At 51.6% G+C, this 11,856-nt stretch overlaps 1 protein-coding gene across 1 annotated transcript in view; it reads left to right on the forward strand.

Moving 5' to 3' along the window:
• Nucleotides 1-11,856, forward strand: part of chd5 (chromodomain helicase DNA binding protein 5) — a 45,080-nt gene that overhangs the window by 29,796 nt on the left and 3,428 nt on the right. Inside the window, exons 27-35 of the mRNA XM_089010701.1 lie at nucleotides 5,525-5,771; nucleotides 7,537-7,607; nucleotides 7,687-7,936; nucleotides 8,151-8,300; nucleotides 8,392-8,500; nucleotides 8,579-8,711; nucleotides 10,084-10,279; nucleotides 10,532-10,695; nucleotides 10,796-10,922. Of these exons, the coding sequence (XP_088866827.1) occupies nucleotides 5,525-5,771; nucleotides 7,537-7,607; nucleotides 7,687-7,936; nucleotides 8,151-8,300; nucleotides 8,392-8,500; nucleotides 8,579-8,711; nucleotides 10,084-10,279; nucleotides 10,532-10,695; nucleotides 10,796-10,922 (1,447 nt within the window). The remainder of the gene's footprint in view (nucleotides 1-5,524; nucleotides 5,772-7,536; nucleotides 7,608-7,686; nucleotides 7,937-8,150; nucleotides 8,301-8,391; nucleotides 8,501-8,578; nucleotides 8,712-10,083; nucleotides 10,280-10,531; nucleotides 10,696-10,795; nucleotides 10,923-11,856) is intronic.

The following is an 11,856-nucleotide window of genomic DNA, read 5'->3' on the forward strand; positions in this document are numbered from 1 at the left end:
AAGGATTTATTAACATAAAGCGCGGGTCCGAAAATACGCGGACCCGGTAAAAACTCGTGAAACAAACTCAAAATGACAACTGACAATGTTAGTGGGTGAGTGGCGGCAATCCACCCAACCACACTAACCAAGAAAATAAAGTGGCACACGGGGGTGCAAAACAACCTACGACGCGGTGCAAACAACAAACGCGTTCGTGGCTAAAATCATTCCTCGGGCGAAGCAAATAATGTACTGGTAACAAGTTCCACGTACTAGCTTGGCATAAGGCGAAGTATCTTCCGACGCTGGGTGGATGCCAGCGTCGGGTTTAAATGTCCACAGTTAATGAGGAGGGAATTGACAGCAGCTGGCGAGCGGCGGGAACGGATGCCCCGCCCCGCTGTCAACTGGCTCATGACAGTACCCCCCCCTCAACGGACGCCTCCTGGCGGCCCACCTGGTTTCGACGGGTGAGCCTCGTGGAAGTCCCTCAGGAGCGACGGGTCCAGAATCCAGGTTCGCGGAACCCATTGACGGTCCTCCGGTCCGTAACCCTCCCAGTCGACCAGGTACTGGATGCCCTTTCCCCTGCGGCGTGAATCCAGGATCTCCCGCACTGCGTATGCCGGTCCTCCGTCCACCATCCGGGGGGGGGGGGGGGTTGGGCAAGAGGGGGGGCCAAGGGGCTGGACTCCACCGGTTTGATGAGAGATACATGGAAAACCGGGTGGATCTTCATGGAGGCGGGCAGCCGAAGTCGGACCGCGACCGGGTTAATGATGGCCTCCACAGTGAAGGGGCCCGCGAAACGCGGACCCAATTTGGGGGTTGTCCCGGCCAGCCGTAGGTCCCTTGTGGACAACCAGACCTTCTGGCCCACCTGGTAGGCTGGCGCGGAACGGCGACGGCGATCCGCGACCCTTTGGTTCCGGACTGCCGTGCGTGATAGGGCTGCCCTGGTCTCCCTCCATACCCGATGGGCCCGCCGAAGATGGTGTTGTATCGACGGGACCTCCACCTCCCCTTCCTGTGTGGGAAAGAGCGGCGGCTGGTAGCCATAAGCCGACATAAACGGTGACCGACCTGTGGCTGAGGAGACCAGGGTGTTGTGGGCATATTCCACCCACGGGAGATGGATGGACCAGGCCGAGGGACGATGAAGGCATACGCAGCGCAGGGCCGCCTCCAGGTCCTGGTTCTTCCGCTCGGTCTGGCCGTTGGACTGTGGATGGTACCCGGAGGACAGGCTGGCCGACGCCCCCATGGACCTGCAGAAACGCTTCCAGACCCGGGATACGAACTGGGGCCCTCGGTCCGACACGATGTCAGTGGGGATCCCGTGGAGACGGACGACGTGTTTGACCAATAGTGTCGCCGTCTCAATGGCGGACGGCAACTTGGTCAACGGCACGAAGTGTGCCGACTTAGAAAACCGGTCCACTATTGTGAGAATGACCGTCTTACCACGGGATGGGGGGAGGCCGGTGATAAAATCCACTGATATGTGGGACCAAGGGCGCGGGGGAACAGGTAGGGGGCGGAGCAGTCCTGCCGGAGGCTGATGGGAGACCTTGCCACAGGCGCACTCCGGGCAGGCCTTAACAAAGTCCGCCACGTCGTCGCGGAGCCGCGGCCACCAGAATCGCTGGGAGACGAGGTGCTCGGTGCGGCTCACCCCTGGGTGACACGCCACCTTGGATGCGTGCCCCCACTGGAGCACCTCCGAGCGCAGCGACTGGGGAACGAACAGTCTGCCTGTGGGACACTTATCGGGAGTCGGGGTACCTTTTAATGATTCCATGACCCTCCGTTCGACCTCCCACTGGAGCGCCCCCATGATCTGGCGGCCGGGCAGGATGGGTTCCGCAAGGTCTTCCTTGTCTGCTGGCTCGTGGATCCGCGAGAGGGCGTCGGGCTTGGTGTTCTTTGTTCCTGGACAGTAGGTTAGGGTGAAGGAGAAGCGTGTTAAGAAGAGCGCCCACCGTGCCTGGCGTGCGTTCAGCCTCTTGGCGGCCCGGATGACCGCCAAGTTCTTATGGTCCGTAAGCACGGTGAACGGCTCCTTCGCCCCTTCGAGCCAGTGCCTCCACTCCTGAAGAGCCAATACGACGGCGAGCAGCTCCCTGTTGCCCACGTCGTAGTTGGCTTCGGCGGAGCTGAGGCGGCGGGAGAAGAAGGCGCAGGGGTGGAGCTGCTGGTCGACTGAGGAGCGTTGGGAGAGTACTGCCCCAACACCTGAGTCCGAGGCGTCTACCTCCACAATGAACGCGCCGTTGGGGTCTGGATGGCGGAGAACTGGGGGGTGAGAGAAAGCCTCTCTCAGCAGCCGGAACGCGGCGTCCGCTTCTCTCGTCCACCTGAACGGGGTCTTAGTGGAGGTGAGTTGGGTGAGAGGGAGGGCTTTCCGGCTGTAGTCCCGGATGAAGCGGCGGTAGAAGTTGGCGAACCCCAGGAAGCGTTGTAACTGCTTGCGAGAGGTGGGTGTGGGCCATTCTACTACCGCTTCGGTTTTGGCTGGGTCAGCCCGGATCTGCCCCCGCTCCACGATGAAGCCCAGGAAGGATAAGGAGGAGGTGTGGAATTCACACTTCTCGGCTTTGACGTATAGTCGATTCTGCAGCAGCCGCTGCAGAACTAGCCGGACGTGCTGGCGATGTGCCTCAAGGGACTCTGAAAAAATTAAAATGTCGTCCAAATACACAAAACAGAAAATATTCAGAAAATCCCTCAAGACATCATTAATAAGGTTCTGGAACACAGCGGGTGCATTGGTGAGACCAAACGGCATCACCAAGTACTCGAAGTGTCCCAGAGGTGTCTTAAATGCGGTCTTCCATTCATCCCCCTCTTTGACCCGAACAAGATGATAAGCGCTCCGGAGGTCCAGTCTAGTGAAGATGGTCGCGGCCTGGAGGGACGCGAAGGCGGAGTCAATCAGTGGGAGCGGGTATTTGTTCTTTATAGTTATTTCGTTGAGTCCCCGATAGTCCACGCACGGACGCAACGATTTATCCTTTTTAGTGATAAAAAAGAACCCCGCTCCCAGAGGTGACCGTGATGGCCGAATGAGCCCGGCCGCGAGCGAAGAGTCAATGTAGTCCCGGAGAGCCTGTTGTTCGGGTTGGGAAACGTTGTACAGACGAGAACTGGGAAACGGAGCGTTGGGCTGAATGTCAATGGCGCAATCATAGGGACGGTGCGGTGGTAACGACAGGGCGCGGTCCTTGCTGAACGCCTGTCGTAAGTCGTGGTAACAGGGCGGCACCCCCTCTAGGCTAATCTCCTCCCTAGGGTAGCTGTGAGATGGTGCCGGCCCACCCGCGGCCGACCGGAGGCAGTGAGCGTAGCAGAGGGGGCTCCACCCCTGAATGGTAGGTCCGTCCCACGAAATGGCCGGATTGTGGGTCCCCAGCCAAGGTAACCCGAGCACGATGGGAACCGAGCGTGAACGCATCACGAAAAACCGCCGGTTTTCCACGTGATTGCCCGAGAGTACGAGTCGAAGCGGCACGGTTTCTTGCGTAACCTCGGCGAGTAACCGACCGTCGAGATCGAGTATGCTCCGACTCGCCCCCAGCTGAACAACCCGACACCCCAACGCCGCCACGACGCGCGGGTCTATGAAACAGCCGTCGGCCCCCGAGTCCACTAAGGCCCGAACGGACATTGTCCTGGTGGGACCGTGTATAACGGCATCCAGCTCCAGTCTCCGCGACGTGAACCCCCCCGCGGACCTTAAGGGAACCCGTTGCTTGTGTGGACGGGGTAACTTACAGTCACTGGGGGTCTTTCCGGGAAGCCCCCAACTGGGACAGTCCGGGGCTCGATGACCCAACTTGCCGCAGAGCTGGCATGCCGGGCCGGTGTTGCGTCGCTCCGGCGCCCGCTCAACGGCCCTTTCGACCCCCATCTCCATCGGCTCCACGGCCGCGTGCCCCCCACGCGGAAAGGTCCGGGCACCCCCTCGGGTCCCTGCTGGCGGCTCGAGTTTAGCCTGGGCAGCCCGCTCCGGGCCCTGTCTCGCATCCGGTTGTCCAGCTGCAGCGTGAGGGAGATCAGCTCGCGAAGGCTGGAGCACTCGTCGCGGGTAGCCAGCTCGTCTTTCAACGCCGCGCTGAGCCCGCGCCGAAACATCCCTCGCAGCGCACGGTCGTCGTACCCGCTGGCGGCAGCCAGGACGCGGAAGGCGACGGAATACTCCGCCGCCGATCGGCTACCCTGCTGGCAGATCCACAGCTGGGACTCCGCTGCCTGCCCACTCACCGGGAGATGGAAAACCTGCCGTAACTCGGCGACGAAGTCCGAGAAGGAGGCTCGGAGCTCCGGCCGAGATTCCCAGACGGCCAACGCCCAAGCGGCTGCGGGTCCGGCAAGCAGGCTGGTGACGTAAGCCACTTTGGCCGCGTCCGTGGTGTATACGGAGGGTTGCTGGTCGAAAACTATGGAGCACTGCAGCAGGAATTGCGCGCAGCGCCCGGGCTCCCCTCCGTAACGGGCGGGATGTGGGATGTTGGGTTCGCGGCTCAAAGTTTGGGGAGGGACGGCCCCCGCGACGAAGGCGCCGCTGGCCTCAAGTCTATCTACCCGTTGGGCTAACCGGGTGATGTCGCGGCGGATCTCCGCGATGGCGGGCACCACTTGGCCGAGCTGCTCCGCCTGCTGAGCGAGGACGGAGAAGATTCGGTTACTGTCCGCAGGATCCATGTTGGTCGGAAGATTCTGTCACGTTCCGGCGGCGACAGTGGCAGCTGGCGAGCAGGAACGTGTGGTATAGGCGGTGGATCGTAGAGCAGGACAGAGGCGTGGGTACCGGCAAAGGATTTATTAACATAAAGCGCGGGTCCGAAAATACGCGGACCCGGTAAAAACTCGTGAAACAAACTCAAAATGACAACTGACAATGTTAGTGGGTGAGTGGCGGCAATCCACCCAACCACACTAACCAAGAAAATAAAGTGGCACACGGGGGTGCAAAACAACCTACGACGCGGTGCAAACAACAAACGCGTTCGTGGCTAAAATCATTCCTCGGGCGAAGCAAATAATGTACTGGTAACAAGTTCCACGTACTAGCTTGGCATAAGGCGAAGTATCTTCCGACGCTGGGTGGATGCCAGCGTCGGGTTTAAATGTCCACAGTTAATGAGGAGGGAATTGACAGCAGCTGGCGAGCGGCGGGAACGGATGCCCCGCCCCGCTGTCAACTGGCTCATGACACCTATTTTCTCTGCTATAAAATAAAATAATTGAACTTTTTTCCCACCTAGCTATCTATCTCCCTCAATACTAATGGCTGTGGACCATTACTTATATATAACAGTACTCCAGGGATGTATTCTTTGTATTCTCCTCTTAAAAACAACTAATAGTACAGTGCTGTCTGCACCATCTTTTTCCCTGTATGCGTATGCATACCATACTCGTGTCTACTATGACACTTCCTCCTGGTGGACAGCTTTTGCAAATCGGGATGAGGCATTTGGAATTGAAGCATGAAATCGTGCAAACTGATTCATTCTCTGTGATTCAATTGAATTCATAGTGGATGCTATTATTTGGCACGGCACTGTCTCTTGCCATTGGTGTGACTGTAGGTATGAATGATTGGTTGCCCACATGTGGATGGCAGGTGCAAGAATTTGAGCATGTCAACGGAAAGCTGAGCTCACCCGATCTGATCCCCATCGGCATGGAGCTGAAAAAACTCACTGAGAGTATCTCGTCAGACCCCAACACCCCGCTGCAGGCCAGCCCGGTTGCTACTCAACCCGGGACACCCAACCCACCAGGTAGGCAAAAAGTAGCACCGATGATATAGTGCTTGCTTTATTTATTATTATTATTATTATTATTATTATTATTATTATTATTATTATTATTATTATTATTATTATTATTATTATTATTATTATTATTATTATTATTATTATTATTATTATGGCGGCCTGGTAGTCGAGTGGTTAGCACACCGGCTTCACAGTGCAGAGTTTGCCGGTTCGCGTCCCGGCCTCCCTGTGTGGAGTTTGCATGTTCTCCCCGGACCCGCGTCCGGTTTCCTCCCACACTCCAAAAACATGCATGGCAGGAAGATTGACCACTCCAAATTGTCCCTAGGTGTGAGTGTGAGAGTGACTGTTGTATGTCTTTGTGTGCCCTGCGATTGGCTGGCAACCAATTCGGGGTGTCCCCCGCCTCGTGCCCGAAGACAGCTGAGATAGGCTCCAGCAACCCCCGCGACCCTAATGAGGAATAAGCGGTACGGAAGATGAGATGAGATTATTATTATTATTTCATATTTATTTATTTATTTATTTATTTACTTATTTATTTGGGGTTGTGTCTTGACTGTCATTAATTGGGTGAGCCAGCTCTGTCGGTTACCAAAACGCAGTGGCGGTCCGTGCATTTCACACCTAGGCCTTCAGTGAAGTCCTACTTAGTCCGACTTGAACAAATATCCCTCGTAATACCATAATTTATGACACAACGGCTGGAGATATCATTTACAAAAGCACACACATGCAGTACTGGGCGTGGCATCACCTTAATCGTCTACAACACAGGCTATTTTCCGGAGCAATTACACATCAATAAATCTGCATCAGCAATTAGAACTTGTCACTATACGTGATACTGCAAACACTTAAAAATAAAAGGAAATTTAAAATCATTTGTCCACAAACTTTTATGAAGTCCACCAAGAATATGCAATCTTTAACAAGATTTTACGCTAAATTACAAAATGTCAGTTTAATATAAGAAAAACAACAAGACGTTCACAAAACGAACTATTTGTTGAAACTAAAAGTAAACAAATTTTTTCATTTGTTCTTGAGAATAGGCTTACCTACATGCGACAGCAAGTTGTCCTCTCCTTCAGCCATTGTGGGTTAAAAAAGCGAGTAGATATACTTGGTTTTTCTGCTCAAGTTTCCGGGTCTGATCTGTTGTAGCTTGGTTGATTTGCATAGCGCTGCCTCCGCTGAGGGCTGAGGTAAAGTGAGTATCCAATCACAGGACGCGTACATGTCATGTTCAACGCGAGGCCCTCTAGCTGGCCTTACTGTGCCAACTCGTGATCTGATTGGCTATCGCAACTATATATCAACTACATGTGCCCGTTCATGTACAGCGCACAGACGCCCTCGCTGTTGATTCTGAAGGCGTCGGTCAGATTTCATACAGCCTGGCGACACAAGCTAGCTGAATTCTGATTGGATTAAAAACTCTGACCTAAAACTACAACACTGAAAGGAGCATAATCAAATGGATATAATGTAACATCAAGAAAACAGTATGTAGAATAATTATATATATATATTTAGAAAAAATACTTTTTTTTTAATGAAATTGACTTTTATTATAATTATGATAATGATGTCTGATTATGTTAGGCCAGCAGAGAAGGCCTTGCTGGCTCTGACGGCCCACCACTGCCAAAACGTATCAAGTTTGTTAGCAGGACTGCTGACTGTGGCTGGACTGTCTAATTTCCCATTGTCCTTGAATGCAACAAACGTCATTCCTTTTTAAGTTTCTTTTGGGCTTTTGTAGAGAAGACGGAGGGTCCCGTTGAGGAGAAGGATGCAGCTGAGCAAGACGGCAAGAAACAGTCGGAGCAGGACGTACGTCCTCGTTTTCTTCTTGAAATGGGCAACATGTATGAAATTGTCACACCCTCATTAGTTTGCATTCTTTTCGCAGACGTGTTCTGAGCCAGCGCATGCATGTGAAGAGGAGGAGGAGACGGAGGCAAACCAACATAAGGAGAAGGAACTTGCTGACGGCGACCAAAGCAAGGCGGCCTCCGAGGAGAAATCGGGAGGAGACGACAAAGAGGACAAACTGACAGAGAGGACAGCCACTCAGGACTCGCCTGAAAGTGAGAGTCAGCCCAAAGAAGCAGCAAAGCCTCCCGAGGGTGAAGACGGCGAGGTGAAGGAGAGCAAAGCAGGTTGGGATGCAAGGGGAACCGCTTCTCAAATCGTTGGGAGGGTTTAAGGGGGTAGATAGTCTGACCTAAATACAATCTGTTGCTTCAAAAAGTGCTGACCTACAAGCAAAAATGGACTTGGCTTGACAAATTGAAGCTCAATTTAGAACATGGACGTCACAAATCACCCCCCTCTCCTTTTTTCATTTTTCTTATTGTGTGTTGTTGGTTTCAGACGAGGTGAAAAGTGAAGACGCAGCTCCCGCGGACGCTCGCTTGAATGGCGACAAAGACGCGCCGGATGAATCGGAGGATGCCAGGAAGGAGGACAAGAACGGATTCAAAACCAAGTTCATGTTCAATATCGCTGACGGAGGCTTCACAGGTGACCCCCCCCCCCCCTCCTATTGGGGCACTCGTGGGGTGCAAAGAGCCAATACCAAAGCATACCCAAAACGGATGTGTTCCCATCTCAGAGTTACACACGCTGTGGCAAACGGAGGAACGGGCTGCGCTGTCGTCCGGCAAGATGGCCGACATCTGGCATCGCCGCCATGACTACTGGCTGCTGGCGGGGATCGTCACGTATCCTTTCCTTTCAGAGTCATTTCCTTTCCTTTCAAAGTTGTGGGATTTGCGTATTCCCCCTTGACTCAAGCGCAGGCACGGCTACGCGCGCTGGCAAGACATCCAGAACGACCCGCGTTACGCCATCCTCAACGAGCCCTTCAAGACCGAGATGCACAAGGGCAACTACTTGGAGATGAAGAACAAGTTCCTGGCACGGCGATTCAAGGTCAGTGTAGGGGGTGGAGGCGGTTAGGGTGACACCAATTGCCAGGGCTGAACAGAATTGTCTTTTATCCATTTTAGCGCGTTGTTACAGCTTCAGCTGTTGTTAAAGCGCTATATAAATGTCAGAGATGTTCGATCGGACACTGTGGACAAAGGCTCGAACACAGAAAGATTGTCCTTTACTGCCGGCAGGAGACGCAGCCATTTATGACAGACGGCCACATTCTGCAGCCCTCTGCCAAGCTATTTATTGAACATATATGCAAATTTAAGTGATACATTAGTAAAACATAGTTTTCTTGATTAGAATACCACACCCCTTGAGTTCTAAGCCCGAACAGCAGTAGGCAATAAAACATTGTCTTTTCCATGAACTGATACATTTGTAACCTGGCTAATGAGCTCTTCCTGTGAAGGAGTTTCAAGTCGTAAATTACTCCTGTGATAAAGGGGTTTCCCAACTCCTAAATTCTGTCCAAGGCCAGATCTCCTAGATGAAGATGACAGTTTAACAGGCTGGTTTCTCTCTGCTTCAATTGTGTACTCGAGTCACACATGTTCACTAAGCATATAACTGTCATGATCTGGTTGGCGACCAACGGGGGACACTGTCGGCCCCGCCTGCACCTGCACAGGTGCTGGTCGTCCCGATCAGATTGGCGACCAACGGGTAGCGACGTCAGCCCTGCCGGCAGCCTCGCAGGTGCTGGTCGTTATAATCACTGTCACTTAAAAGGACACCCGGCACGACCATCCGTTGTCGGTTCATTGTTTGCTGCATGCATTGTGTATGCTGTGCATGTGTTTGTTTAACCTTGGCGGACTTTTACTTTTGGTCTTCTTTTGATACTTTGTATTTTTTTCTGTTCAGATGATTTTGATGTTTTACATTTTGTTCCTGCTGACCTTTAATTTAATACAATTTGTCAAACAACCTCCTGCTCCCTCCTGCCTGCTTTTTGGGATCCGCACCCGCCTTCACCATCTTGCAAAACCTGACAATAACAGCATGAAACTTTTAAATATGATAACTTCTTATACTGTCTAATCTCTATCAATAAATCAATATGTATTGTATTGTATTGTATTGGATGTACAAACCTGACTTGGAACCTGAACCCTAATGCAAAACTTCAAAATCTGATCCTTGGCCTCAAACGCAAATTAGAAACCCTAACCCTTGACGGGAACCCTAATGACTTGAGTTTGGTCACCTTTTCTTGAACCCCTAATTTGAGATGTCAACCCTTGTTTGGAAGAGCAATCGAGTCCTGAAACATGGAGACCACTAAAACCAGATTTAAAATCCAAACCCTATCGAGAATACTTGAAAACCTGTCGTCTTATGTGTAACTTGAAATACGTTGGCGCAGTTGCTGGAGCAAGCGCTGGTGATCGAAGAGCAGCTCCGGCGCGCCGCCTACCTCAACATGAGCCAGGACCCTGGACACCCCGCCATGGCTCTCAACACCCGCTTCACCGAGGTGGAGTGCCTGGCCGAGTCACACCAGCACCTGTCCAAAGAATCCCTGGGCGGGAACAAGCCGGCTAACGCCGTGCTGCACAAAGGTCATCCTCAGCATCCATAATAGCGTCTTCAGTGTCCGTTTGTCTGTCTGTGTCGGTCTCCCTGTCAGCTTTGAGAATTAATGCAGCAAGCAAAATTTTGACTGGACTCAACTGACATGAAATGAGACATTTTTCTGTTTTGATCTTGTCGTCGCCAGAACGGTTGAAGAACATTTCCATTCATTTTTATGGTGAAGGATGATTTGAGATACAACCGTGAGTGTCCATGTGTGTGCGTGTGTGTATGCGCAGTGCTGAACCAGCTGGAGGAGCTCCTTAGCGACATGAAAGCCGACGTGACGCGGCTTCCCAACATGTTATCCCGCATCCCTCCCGTGTCGGCTCGCCTGCAGATGTCCGAGCGCAGCATTCTGAGCCGCCTCACCAGCCGAGGTGGTGAACCCCCCCCGCAGCAGGTGGCTCCATTGATATTTACATTTCATACACAATCACTGGTTTTGTATTAAATAATTCTTTTTGTCTCTCACTATTTATTTATTTATTTATTTTTATTAGACTTTCAACCAAGGAGGTTTCACCTGCTCCCAGCTGTACGGAGGCACATTTGGGGGGACTTTCAGGAGTTCCGGGGGCCAACCCATGGTCAATTACAGTCAGATGCCTCTCGGGCCATATGTCAGTGGTAAGAAAAAGACATTTCAATTGTTTTTGATTTTTGATTAGAAAAAAAAGGCACGTCTATATGGGGCTCGGTCGTGAGGAGGGGGGGGGGCATAATTCATAGATCAATGATCTCCATGGCCAACTTTGCACGTGGAGGTCCGCTTTGAGCGCTTTGATGCCCTGGATAGACTTCAGCAAATTATGGCTTCTTTTACAAAGTCTGTAGATTTAGTGCGTAGATTTAGACTGCTTTGTCTCTCGTGTTTTTGAATTTGTGCGGCAACCAACCCTGACGAATCTCAAGATAAATCCTCTTGAGTTTTGATTGTTTTAAAAGCACAAAAGTACTGTATTTTCCGGTGTATAAGGCACAACCAAAAGCCTTGATTTTTCTTCAAAAGATGATCCTGCGCCGTTGGTGTGCGTTATACGTGGGGTAAAATTAAGTCACACCAAGTCTTGCAACTACTGTTGGCAGCCACCGACTCCATCGCTCGCTCCAAAAGCCCCCCCCCCCGTAGAAGAAGTAGTGTGTAACCCCTGCATCTACTGGAAAACTTTTATATATTTATAGATTATATTTGGAAAACTTTTATCTATTTGGATATTACATGTACTTCGAAAACATTTTTTTATATATTATATGTGGAAAAATGTAATATATTTACGTATGTAATATATATATATATATATATATATATATACATATATATATATATATATATATATATATATATATATATATATACATATATATATATATATATATATAAAACGGGCGGCCCGGTAGTCAAGTGGTTAGCACACCGGCTTCACAGTGCAGAGGTCGCCGGTTCGCGTCCCGGTCCGGCCTCCCTGTGTGGAGTTTGCATGTTCTCCCCGGACCCGCGTGGGTTTTCTCCGGGTACTCCGGTTTCCTCCCACACTCCAAAAACATGCATGGCAGGCAGATT

Source organism: Hippocampus bargibanti, linkage group LG12, assembly GCF_051943395.1.
Source record: "Hippocampus bargibanti isolate YZ-2025 linkage group LG12, ASM5194339v1, whole genome shotgun sequence".
Classification (NCBI taxonomy): domain Eukaryota; kingdom Metazoa; phylum Chordata; class Actinopteri; order Syngnathiformes; family Syngnathidae; genus Hippocampus; species Hippocampus bargibanti.